The sequence below is a fragment of the Sus scrofa genome, chromosome 3, assembly GCF_000003025.6.
Source record: "Sus scrofa isolate TJ Tabasco breed Duroc chromosome 3, Sscrofa11.1, whole genome shotgun sequence".
NCBI lineage: Eukaryota > Metazoa > Chordata > Mammalia > Artiodactyla > Suidae > Sus > Sus scrofa.
The window spans coordinates 8,194,821-8,207,106 of NC_010445.4; the positions used below are offsets into that span (position 1 = coordinate 8,194,821).

The following is a 12,286-nucleotide window of genomic DNA, read 5'->3' on the forward strand; positions in this document are numbered from 1 at the left end:
TTTTGTGAGTTAATTCTTGTTGGTTTTGCCTTTTCATCTCTAGCCTTAGTTGTGCTAGAGGACAGCATTCATATCTGCTCTGCTTTTCCCCTGGCAGGAACATGGAAGGGGTGCTAACAGATACAGACTGTGAGAGCATCTATCCTGTTGTGTATGCCTCTAACAGAGCCCTGGCCTCTGCTGCAGGGGAGTTTCTGTACTGGAAGTGAGTGGGGCTCCTTTCATTCATTCCTCGAGCACCATCCTTTTTTGTGCTGCTGTTCTTCCTAAGGGCTCCCCATACCTAGAAAAATCCCCCTGGGGAGATCCCCTTTCCTTTCTCAACTCTTTGGGGCTTTCCTTAGCTCTGGGCCTCTCTTTCTTTCACTCCTCTCCTAGGACTGTTTTCTTCTGTCCATAGTAATTATTGCACTCCTTACTGCCTCCTGTGCTGTGCTCTTTCCCTGTGTCCCTTCTACCAGGCTCTTCTATCCTGAGTGTGAGACAAGAATGATGGGTGGGAGAGAGCGACGCCGAAGTCCACGCGCCCAGAGGACTTTTTTCCACCTTCTCCTGTCCTTTTTTGTGGAGAGTGAGGTGATGTATGGAAAGAAGCACTTTGGCTGTTGTGCATAAGACCTGTAGGGAGGGATGGGAGCTAGCACTGCAGGAAGGAGAAAAATGATTCATCAGTAGCCACTTACTGGAGTTTTAAAATGTAGCTTGGAGTTCCCATCGTGGCGCAGCGGAATCAAATCCGACTAGGAACCATGAGGTTGTGGGTCCGATCCCTGACCTCGCTCAGTGGGTTAAGCGTTGCCAAGAGCTGTGGTGTAGGTTGCAGATGCGGCTCAGATCTGGCATTGCTGTGACTCTGGCGTAGTCTGGCAGCTGTAGCTCCAATTTGACGCCTAGCCTGGGAACCTCCATGTGCCGTGGGTGCAGCCCTAAAAAGCAAAAAAAAAAAAAATTTAAATGAAAGATAAAATGTAGCTTTAGTGACTTAACATTTGCCTTTTCCCACAGCTCCATGATCACGCTGCATACTTAGTAGACAGCCTGTGGGACTGTGCAGGGCCTCAGCTGAAGGACTGGGAGAGTCTGACAAGCCTGCTACTGGAGAAGGACCAGAGTGTGTGCCGCCTGGTAGCCAGGGGTCGGGGCCTTTTACCTCCTAGAAGGAAACCCAGAGAGATTTCTCTCCTGACTTTGTAAAAAGCATAGGTGTCGTGGGCAGTGGGGATGTAGGCAAGGGGGCCTTGGAGCTAGAGAGTGGTTAATCTGTTGTTCTGTATTTTTCATCCTTCTGCCAACTTAGACCTGGGCGATGTGCAGGAGAGCACGCTGATAGAAATCCTTGTGTCTAGCGTCCGGCAAGCTTCAGAGGGTCACCCGCCTGTGGGGCGGGTGACAGGGAGGAAGGTATGGCATGAGGAGTGGGGGTGGGTTGGTTACCAGTATTAAATCCAGACAAGGGAGTTCCCATCATGGCTCAGTGGTAACAAACCTAACTAATATCCATGAGGATATGGGTTTGATCCCTGGGTGAGTCGGTTAAGGACCCGGTGTTGGCTGTGAGCTTGGTTTAGGTCACAGACACAGCTTGGATCTGGCATTGCTGTGGCTCTAGTGTAGGCCGGCAGCTACAGCTCTGATTAGACCCCTAGCCTGGGAACCTCCATGTGCCAAGGGTACAGGCCTGAAGAGACAAAACAACAACAACAAAAACATCTGGACAGGTATTGTCTGTCCTTGTCTTTGAGTCTTATGTTAGGATGTGCTCCTCTGCCCCTCAGAGAGTTCCATTTCTAGAAAAAAGAAATCTGAAGGAAACTGCTAAATTCTCTTTTTCTGTCCTGGGAAGATAAGCTTGTTATATACATGTAAAGAAACCTTTACTCCCACCCTCAAATAACTCTCATTCCAGGGCTTAACCCTCAAAGAACGTAAGATCCAGGCCGATGACAAGGTGAAGCTGACTGAGCACCTCATCCCTCTGCTCCCCCAACTCCTGGCCAAGGTAGAGCCGCCCTGCCCCACTGCGCGGCCTCTGGGAATGAGCGGGTGGAAGGCAGTGCCTCCAGAGGAGCAGTGTAGCAGGTAGTAAGTAGGCTTCCCTCTCAATCACCACAGTTCTCAGCTGATGCAGAGAAGGTTGCTCCACTGCTGCAGCTTCTCAACTACTTTGACCTCAATATTTATTGCACCAGGCGCTTGGAGAAGGTGAGGAGACAGGAAGATACCTTCCCTATACTTTGCTGCTTACATCTTAGGGCCAAAGGTTCTACTGCCAGAATCTGGGTTTTCTCAAGAACCTAGGTTCTAGGAGTTCCCGTCCTGGAGCAGTGGTTAACGAATCTGACTAGGAACCATGAGGTTGTAGGTTCGATCCCTGGCCTTGCTCAGTGGGTTAAGGATCTGGCGTTGCCGTGAGCTGTGGTGTAGGTTGCAGACGCGGCTTGGATCCCGCATTGCTGTGGCTCTGACGTAGGCTGGCAGCTACAGCTCTGATTCGACCCCTAGCCTGGGAACCTCCACATGCTGCAGAACCGACCCTAGAAAAAGGCAAAAAGACACACACACACACACACACACACACAAAACTTAAAAAAAAAAAAAACCTAGGTTCCAGAAAAACCAATAAGCTTTCCCTTTCTCAGGCATTTTATTCTTGAAGTTTAATGCTTTCAGCTCTATTTCTTTTCTTCCCCACCCCTCGTCCCCTCGGGAAGAGTTGTCCTACAGCACTGTCTTCTCCCACTTTTTTTCTCTCTCAGCACCTGGAGCTGCTCCTGCAGCAGCTCCAGGAGGTAGTGGTGAAGCATGCGGAGCCTGCAGTGCTCGAGGCTGGTGCTCACGCCCTCTATCTGCTCTGTAATCCTGAGTTCACCTTCTTCAGCCGAGTGGACTTTGCCCGAAGCCAACTGGTGGATTTGCTGACTGACCGCTTCCAGCAGGAGCTTGAAGAGCTGCTGCAGGTAGGAAGTGGGGCTGCAAGATGGGACACCCCAGACTCGTGTGGGAGAAGCCATGAGATGGGGACCTGGACCTGAGTTCTTGGGAAAAGCCCGTCATGGACATTCTTTCTTCCTTAGTCGTCCTTCCTAGATGAGGATGAGGTGTACAGTCTGGCGGCCACTCTGAAGCGCCTCTCTGCCTTCTACAAGTGAGGAGCTCCGTTTCTGCTCCCTACCTTCTATTTCCTCTGGTGTCTGTGGAGTTGCCTCCTCTCTTTCTGTCCAAGTGTAACATGTCCCTCTTCTCCCTCCCTCCCCCCAAGTGCCCATGACCTAACCCGCTGGGAGCTCTATGAGCCCTGCTACCAACTCCTCCGGAAGGCCGTGGACACAGGAGAGGTTCCTCACCAGGCAAGTAGACAAGTTGAGATGTGGAGGCAGGGGAGGAGGTTTAGGGGCCCTATGTCCTAGGCGGCCGTCCCCCGCAGGCAGTTCCAGTCCCAGGGGTGTGGAGTGGACGAGAGATCGATCAAGCATGTGTGTCCTTCCTTCCTTCCTTCCCACTCTTGAAAGGTGGAGGTACTTTTAAACACCTGAAAACATCCATTCTCTTTGCTTTCCTGAGAGACAAGGATGCTATTAACTCTCAGGATTCTAGGAGACTTTAATTAGGGAGAGGTGGTATTCCTACCCAGGATAGAATCCTCTGAAGATTGTCCAGAATCAGTTCTTTTCTACCAGAAAAGGAATTGGGGGTCTCTCCTAATCTTACTTTACCTCTTCTTAGCTGCTTTTTTCTTCCTTGCTTTGTGAGTGTCCCCCTGTCTCTCTCTCTCTCCGCCTGCCCTTTACTCTCTTGACGCCTCATTTTTGTAACATTTGGTTGTTACAGGTGACCCTGCCAGCCTTGACTCTTGTTTATTTTTCCATTCTCTGGATGCTAACCCACATTTCTGGATCAGGTGCTTCCCAGGTGAGTATGGATCTGATTAGGGGCGATGGGAATATTTGAGCCTGTGTCTTCCTTCATTCCTCCCCCTGAAGCCACTGTTTCCACAGAAGCAGTTGTTGAGTTTGAAGGGCAGGATGGTGGCCTTCTGCGAGCTCTGCCAGAGTTGCCTCTCAGATGTCGATCCTGAGATCCAGGAGCAGGTGAGCGGTTACTCAAGTGGGACGGAGAGCACAAGTCTCCCCTCTGCCCGTGCCCCTCCCCACCTTTGCCTGGGCCTGAGGAAACCCTGTTCTGAGGGGAAATCACAATGTCATTTCTGTTTTGGTCAGTATTCTCCTTTTTAAACATTTTTTTTCTTTTTTTTCTCCAACAGGCTTTTGTCTTGTTAAGTGACTTGCTTCTCATATTCAGCCCTCAGATGATCGTAGGGGGACGAGATTTTCTTAGACCACTTGTCTTTTTTCCTGAAGCCACTCTCCAGTCAGAGCTAGCCAGCTTCCTCATGGACCATGTCTTTATCCAGCCAGGAGAACTGGGCAGTGGTACTGGGACTCTATACTTGGGGCTCAGGAAGGGTTGGGGGCTTGGGCCTGCCTCGAGCACAGAGGGCAGGAAGCCTAAATCTGTGATTCTGATACTTCCGTTCTGCATTTGAGGTGAGCCAGGCCATTCCCAGGAGGATCATTTACAGATCGAGCAGCTGCACCAGCGGCGCCGCCTCCTGGCTGGGTTCTGCAAGCTGTTGCTGTATGGGGTGCTGGAGATGGACGCAGCCTCAGATGTTTTCAAACACTACAACAAGGTACACCAAGGCTCCAAGCTGAGCGCAGCCTTCACTGAGGACACTACAGAAAGGAGGGTGCGGAGAGGACAGTATCAGGCTTTAAGGAGAAGCAGCGGGGGAGGACCAATAGGAGTTGAGAATAAAAGGTCAAAGAGAGTTAGCAGTAAATAATTACAGAGAAAAAGCTGTTAGGAGGAAGAAATTCATTGGAGAGGAAATGTCTTAGTCTTCCTGGCTAGAAATTTTTTTTTTTTCTCTGAACCTAGTCTATGGGATAAGGTAATGTAAGGAAGAGGAAAAAAGAATGGACCAGGGTACAATCCTCACAAGATACCTAGATAATGTACCTCAGTTCCCTCAACCCACCATTGTGTTGATTGCTGTTTCTTGAGTACCTACTATCCCAGGCACCTCAGTGAACAAAACAGACAATAGTTCCTGCTTTCTGGAGCTTCTGTTTTGGTGGGAAGAGGCAAATAGCAAAGACTTCAGTGCAAGATGACAGGGGGCACTGGCAGGCTTACGACCCTTCTTCTCCAAGAAATGAGCTCAGGGCCGAGCTTCTTATTTATTTGCCTGAACTCTAGAGATGTGATCTGGTATGAGTTGTTTAATGCATAGATTCACATTTTCCTACCTAAGGCTCCTTTGGAAGGAGACATGATTAGGGCTATGAATAATGAAACAAAGCAGAAACAGTCTCTTCCTGTGGTTAGACATTATCTTCTCCACTTCCTCTCCGTCAGTTCTACAATGACTATGGTGACATTATCAAGGAAACATTAACTAGAGCAAGGCAGATTGACCGAAGTCACTGTTCCCGAATTCTGCTGCTGAGCCTCAAGCAGGTACCCTCTTCTGCCTAGAGAGCCTCAGACCTGATGTGCCCTCCTGCAGCCCACAAGCTGTCCTGTGCTTAGCCCTTCAGAATGTGAGATCCTTCAGAGCAGGAACTTCCTAATTTATTTTGATTTCTACTTTACATGACAGTCTCCCTCATAACTAATAGACCAGTAAAAAGAGGCTTTTTTAAGTGGGCAGTCTCCACCCCTATCCATACAAACCCCATGTCAGGTAGAACATGGGAGCACCAACAATCAAGTGACAGGGAATTCCTAATTTCTTTCCAAGTCTGGTCTTTCTCACCCTTTCAGTTACTACAGACATATTTGTTTATTGTTAGAGAGCAGGGTGAAGCCCCTCTCTGCTGCAGCTGATCAGGAATAGAGGAATAGGGTCAGTGTCCTGGGAGGAAAGAAGGAGTTAAAAAAAATAGCAGATGGCTTCCCGAACCCTTTAGGATTTCTCGGCAGAAAAGGGAATGCTGTACTTCTCTACTTCTGCCTTGTTTCTCCTTTTCCCAAATGTGCCATATGCCTTGTCTCCTGGATATAGTTATACACAGAACTACTGCAGGAACAGGGGCCCCAGGGCCTGAATGAGCTTCCGGCCTTCATCGAGATGAGGGACCTGGCCAGGAGGTTTGCCTTGAGCTTTGGGCCGCAACAGCTACAGAACCGTGACCTTGTGGTCACACTACACAAGTAAGGAAGTATCGGTTGGAAGGCAGGGTACTTGAACCTTCCTGAGAGGGCTGAGCCAGAGGCTGTGTACAGGGAGGGCTAGGAGGGAGGAGGGAGGGGGCAGGCATGTCGAGGAGCAGCAGTTGAGCTGGTGAGGGGGTAGTTTCTGGAAGACAAACTGGGTCCTGGACCAGGAAGGAAGGAAGTACTTGGACAGGATGCCTCAGCCTTGGGAGGGAAGTGGGGAGGGACGATCTTCCTAAAATGATTCTGCTCAACCAAGGGAAGGCATCAAGTTCTCCTTGTCAGAGCTTCCTCCAGCTGGCTCCACCAGTCAGCCCCCAAATCTTGCATTCCTGGAGCTCCTTTCAGAGTTCTCCCCCCGACTCTTCCATCAGGACAAGCAGCTGCTGTAAGTCAGAGGGTAATTGGGTAAAGATGTGGGTTAGAGAAGGTGGCTGTGACCATGTCAGCCTCTCCATTCCACTTCTTCCTTAGACTGTCCTACCTGGAGAAGTGTCTGCATCGTGTCTCCCAGGCCCCTGGCCATCCATGGGGCCCCGTCACCACCTATTGCCACTCCCTCAGCCCTGTGGAGAACACAGCGGAGGCCAGTCCTCAGGGCTACCCCCGCTCCAAGAAGAGGCGCATTGAAGGTAAAGTGCTGTGGATGTGGGTATCGGGGGCTCAGAGCCGCTTCCTGATCACTGCTACCTAGAAAAGCAGCATGTGGGCTTTTGCTTCCTTCAAAGTCTTGTGTTTGGTCATATATCCCATTGAGCACCAGATATCATTAAGGGTACTCATTTTTGTCATGGTTTATCTAGCTAACTAAAGATGGCCAACATGAAAAATAAAATAGAAACTAATGATAAAACCAAAGATTGAACAAGAAATCTGTATAATTAGGATGCCCCTCCTTGACATATTATTTTCCAATTTTTAAAGATTTTTACACAACCTTCATTTTTTTTTTACTTTCGGGTCACTACCTGTTGTAATTTTCCTGTTTTTTAAATTTTCTTTTTTAATATAGTCTCATCTTGAGCAGTAATATCCTAGAAATCACACGTTGATGTGTTAGTGTTTTCTAGTGTACATTTGAAAATACTAGTAGTCATTCCCCATCCTGCCCATTCCCTCAGCCTAGACAGTATAACTAATTTACTTCCTGAGCTTGCCTCTTCTAGACATTTTGTATAAATGGAATCATATAATATGTGGCCTTGTATGTCTTCTTTTACTTAGCATGATGCTTTCCAGTTTCAAACATGCTTAGCAATTACCAGTTTTTCATGACTTTATTATTATTATTATTCTTACTAGCTCCTGCACCCATGGCATATGGAGGTTCCCAGGCTAGGGGTCAAATCAGAGCTACAGCTGCCAGCCATAGCAATGTGGGATCTGAGCCGCGTCTGTGACCTACACCACAGCTCATGGCAATGCCAGATCCCTAACCCACTGAGCAAGGCCAGGGGTCGAACCTGCAACCTCATGGTTCCTAGTCAGATTGTTTCCACTGCGCCACGATGGGAACTCCTCTTCATGACTTTTTAATTTTTTGGCCACACCCACAGCATGTGGATGTTCCCAGGCCAGGAATCAAACCTGTGTCACAGCAGCCACCCAAGCTACTGCAGTGACATTGCCTATTCTTAACCTGCTGTGACACAAGAGAATTCCCCTGATAACTTCTTATGGACAAATAATATCCCATTGTACAGGTATGCCACATTTCTATTTGTAACTTCATCAGTTTATTGACATTTGGGTTGTTTTTACTTTCTGTTATACGTAATGCTGCTATAAACATTCATGAGTGTAAGTTTTTGCATGGATGTAAGTTTTCACTTGAGATATACCTGGGAGTGAAATTGCTAGATCATATGGAAACTATGCATGTAACTTTATGAGAAATTACCAAATTGTGTTCCAAAGGGCCTATATCATCTTACAGTCTCAGCAACAACATATGAGGCCCCAGGTTCTTTATAGTCTTGCCAACACTTGTTATTGTCTATGTTACCCATCGACTAGTGAATTGGTGTCTTATTCATTGTGATTTAAATTTGCATTTCCCTAAAAACTAGTCGTATTGAGCATCTTTTCACATGCTGTTAGGTATTGCATGTCTCCTTCAGAGAAATGTCTGTTCAAATCTTTGGCTCATTTAAAAATTTAGTCATCTTTCTCCCCCCCACCCCCCCGGTTTTTTGGCCATTTCACAGCACATGGAGTTCCCAGGCCAGGAATCAGATCTGAGCCACAGTTGTGACCTGTGCCGCAGGTGTGGCAACACTGGGTGCTTTAACCCACTCTGCTGGGCTGGGAATCAAACCTACCTACTGGTGCTGCAGAGATGCTGCCAATCCCATTGCGCCACATCAGGAACTCCTGGGTTGTCTTTTATTAAGTTGTAAGAGTTCTTTGTATATTCTAGATAAAAGTTCCTTACCAGATAGAGAAAATTTTCTCCCATTCTGTGGATTATCTTTTCATCCTCTTGATGGTATCCTTTGAAATACAAAAGGTCTTAATTTTGATGATACTCACCTTATCTTTTTTTATTCTTTTAAAATTTAATTTTTGTTTTATATTGGAGTATAGTTGATTTACAGTGTTGTTAGTTTCAGGTATACAGGAAAGTTATTCGATTATACATATAGCCATTCTTTTTCAGATTCTTTTCCCATATAGTTTATTACAGAATTTTGAATAGAATTGCCTGTGCTATACAGTAGGTCCTTGTTGACTATTTTATATGTGGTAGTGTCTATATGTTAATCCCAAACTCCTAATTTATTCCTCTCCCCCCACCTTTCCCCTCTGGTAACCATAAGTTTTGCTTTTCAAGTCTATGAGTCTCTTTCTGTTCTGCAAATAAGTTCATTTGTATCCTTTTTTTAAGATTCTACATGTAAGTGATATCATGTTTGTCTTTCACTGACTGACTTCATCTAGTATGATAATCTCTAGGTTCATCCATGTTGCTACAAATGGCATTATAAAAAATATTCTTTTTATTGATGGGTAATATTCCATTGTATATATGTACCACAACCTTATCCATTCCTCTGTCAGTGGACATTTAGGTTGCTTCCATGGCTAGGCTGTTGTAATTAGTGGTACAGTGAACAATGGGGTGCATGCATCTTTTTGAATTATGGTTTTCTCCTGATGAACACCCAGGAGTGGGATTGCTGGATCATCTGGTAGTTCTATTTTTAGTTTTTTGAGGAACCTCCATAATGTTTCCATAGTGTTGTACCAATTTACATTCCCACCAACAGTGTATGAGAATTCCCTTTTCTCTGCACCCTCTCCAGCATTTGTTAGATTTTTGTTGGTGGCCATTCAGGCTGGTGTAATGTGGTACCTCATAGCACTTTTGATTTGCATTTTGCTAATAATTAGTGATGTTGAGCATATTTTCATGTGTTTTTTGGCCATCAGTATGTCTTTTTTTTTTTTTAGCTTTTTAAAAACTTTACTTATTCATTTATTTTTGCTTTTTTAGGGCTGTGCCCACAGCATGTGGATGTTCCCAGGCTAGGGGCTGGAATCAGAGCTACAGCTGTCAGCCTACACCACAGCTCACAGCAACACCAGATCCCCGACCCACTGAATGATGCTAGGCATTGAACTCATATCCTCATGAATACTAGTCGGACTTGTTTCCGCTGTACCACAACTAGAACTCCCCACCTGTATGTCTTCTTTGGAGAAATGTCTATTTAGATCTTTTTTTTAAATATTGAGCTGCGTGAGTTTGTATATTTTGAAATGAATCCCTTGTCAGTTGCTTCATTTGCGAATATTTTCTCTCATTCTGTGGGTTGTCCTTTTGTTTATGGTTTATGTACATTCTTATTGCCATTTTGTTAATTGTTTGGATTTGTTATTTTTCCTTCCCTTTTGTCCTCCTCTCATGTGGTCTGATGACTGTTTTTAGTGTTGTACTTGGATTGGTTTTTTCCTTATTTGTGTATCTGTTGTAGATGGTTGGTTTGCAGTTACCACGAGGTTTTGTTTTTGATATAGGAGTCTGTGTGTGTGTGTAGTATGATTGTTATAAGTTCCTGGTCTCTTAATTGCAAATGCATTTGCAGTATCCTGCATGTATCCTACTAGTTTTGGTAGCATATTTGTGTATGGATGATTTCCTACCTTTACTATATGCTTGGCTTTACTAGTAAGTCGTCTTATTTGTAACTTTGTTTCTAGTTGTGGCCTTTTCTTTTCCACCTGGAGAAGTTCCTTTAATATTTGTTGTAAGGGTGGTTTAGTGGTACTGAATTAGCTTTTGATTTCTCTTTCAAATCTGAATGAGAGCCTTGCTGGGTAGAGTATTCCTGGTTGTAGGATTTTTTTCCTTTCATCACTTTTATATTTAAATATAAAATATAATATAATATAAAATATAAATATATTTATAATATCGCTCCTTCTGGCTTGCAGAGTTTCTCCTGAAAAATCAGCTGGTAACCTTATCAGGGTTATCTTGTATGTTATTTGTTGCTTTTCCCTGGCTGCTTTCAACATTTTCTCCTTGTCTTCAATTTTGGTCAGTTTTATTAATATATGTCTCAGGGTGTTCCTCCTTGGGTTTATTCTATATGGTATTTTCTGTGCATCCTGGATTTGAATAAATGATTCCTTTCCCGTGTTAGGGGAGTTATTGGCTATTACCTCTTCAAATGTTTTCTCTAGCCCTTACTCTTCTCCTTTAGGCACCCATGTGATTCTGATGTTGGTTTTTTTAAAGTTGTCCCAGAGTTCTCTTAGACTGTCTTCCTTTCTTTTCATTCTTTTTTTCTTTTGTACCTTAGCAGTGATTTCCACCAATATGTCTTCCAGCTTACTTATTCTTCTGCCTCCAGTATTCTGCCATTGGTTCCTTCTGGTAAATTTTTTATTGTGGCTGTTGTGTTCATCTTTGCTGGTTTTAAGTCTTATATATCTTTATTAAACATTCCCTGTAATGTATTGATCTTTGCCTCCAATTTTTTTTCTGAGATCTTGGATCATCTTTACTATTACCCTAAAGTGTTTTTCATGTAGGTTGCTTATCTACATTTCACTTAGCTGTTCTTCTGGGAATTTGTTTTGTTCCTTCATCTGGCTCATATTTCTCTGCCTTTTCATTTTGTCTAGCTTTCTGTGTGATCTCCTTTTTGCAGGCTACAGAGTTGTAGCCTCTCTTGCTTCTGGCGTCTGCCCTCATGTGGTTGGAATTGATACAGGGGCTTGTGGTGGCTTCCTGATTAGAAGGGACTGATGCCTGCTTTCTGGTGGGTGGGACTTTGTCTTTGGGTGTGATTAGAGGCAGCTGTGTGCCTGGAAGGACTTTAGACATCCTGTTTGCTGTTGGATGGGGCTGGGTTCTCATGCTGTTTGTTGTTTGACCTGAGACTTCTCACCCTTGATGGGTGGGGCCAGATTTTTCCAAAATGGCAGCTTCCAGGGGCACTCACTCCAATGATGATTCCTGGGACTGCTACCTCCAATGTCCTGCCCCCATAGTGAGCCACAGCCTACCCCTGCTTTCCCAGGAAACCATCAGAGACCCACAGGTAGGTCTGACCCAGATTCTTTTTTTTTTCCTTTATAAGGCCACACCTGTGGCATATGGAAGTTTCCAGGCTAGGGGTTGAATCGGAGCTGCAGCTGCTGACCTACTCCACAGCAATGCAGGATCTGAGCCGCAACTGCAACTTAGACCACAGCTCATGGCAATGGCAGATCCTTAACCTACTGAGCAGGGCCAGGGATCAAACCCATGTCCTCATGGATATTTGTTGGATTTGTTTCTGCTGCACCACAATGGGAACTCCTAGTGCATGACTTTGTAATGGTTTCTGTATACCACCTAAAATTATCCTTTATATACCAGGAAACTCTGTCTTTAATAACTAACAAATGCTTGTTAAGGACCTACTATATGCAAGATATTGTGTTAGGTGTTTTAGAGGCCATGAAATTCTTCAAGCAGCTTACCATCTAATAGGAAAGAAGATACATTTATAGAAAATCTGAGTTATGTCACCAGTAAGTGATAATTTCCTGGGGGTTTGAGAGGGTTTGACAG

At 45.2% G+C, this 12,286-nt stretch overlaps 1 protein-coding gene across 4 annotated transcripts in view; it reads left to right on the forward strand.

Annotated features, from left to right (window-relative positions):
- STAG3 (stromal antigen 3) overlaps positions 1-12,286 on the forward strand; it is a 35,991-nt gene that overhangs the window by 18,913 nt on the left and 4,792 nt on the right. For 3 of the 4 annotated variants that reach the window (XM_021086216.1, XM_021086215.1, XM_021086218.1), the window contains 17 exons: positions 98-205; positions 462-576; positions 1,006-1,111; positions 1,298-1,401; positions 1,907-1,999; positions 2,113-2,202; positions 2,757-2,957; positions 3,075-3,145; positions 3,260-3,347; positions 3,829-3,909; positions 3,996-4,088; positions 4,262-4,430; positions 4,545-4,690; positions 5,419-5,520; positions 6,068-6,216; positions 6,479-6,607; positions 6,694-6,851. In XM_021086216.1, the coding sequence (XP_020941875.1) occupies positions 98-205; positions 462-576; positions 1,006-1,111; positions 1,298-1,401; positions 1,907-1,999; positions 2,113-2,202; positions 2,757-2,957; positions 3,075-3,145; positions 3,260-3,347; positions 3,829-3,909; positions 3,996-4,088; positions 4,262-4,430; positions 4,545-4,690; positions 5,419-5,520; positions 6,068-6,216; positions 6,479-6,607; positions 6,694-6,851 (2,003 nt within the window). The remainder of the gene's footprint in view (positions 1-97; positions 206-461; positions 577-1,005; positions 1,112-1,297; positions 1,402-1,906; positions 2,000-2,112; positions 2,203-2,756; positions 2,958-3,074; positions 3,146-3,259; positions 3,348-3,828; positions 3,910-3,995; positions 4,089-4,261; positions 4,431-4,544; positions 4,691-5,418; positions 5,521-6,067; positions 6,217-6,478; positions 6,608-6,693; positions 6,852-12,286) is intronic. The other variant, XM_021086217.1, reaches the window with a different exon arrangement.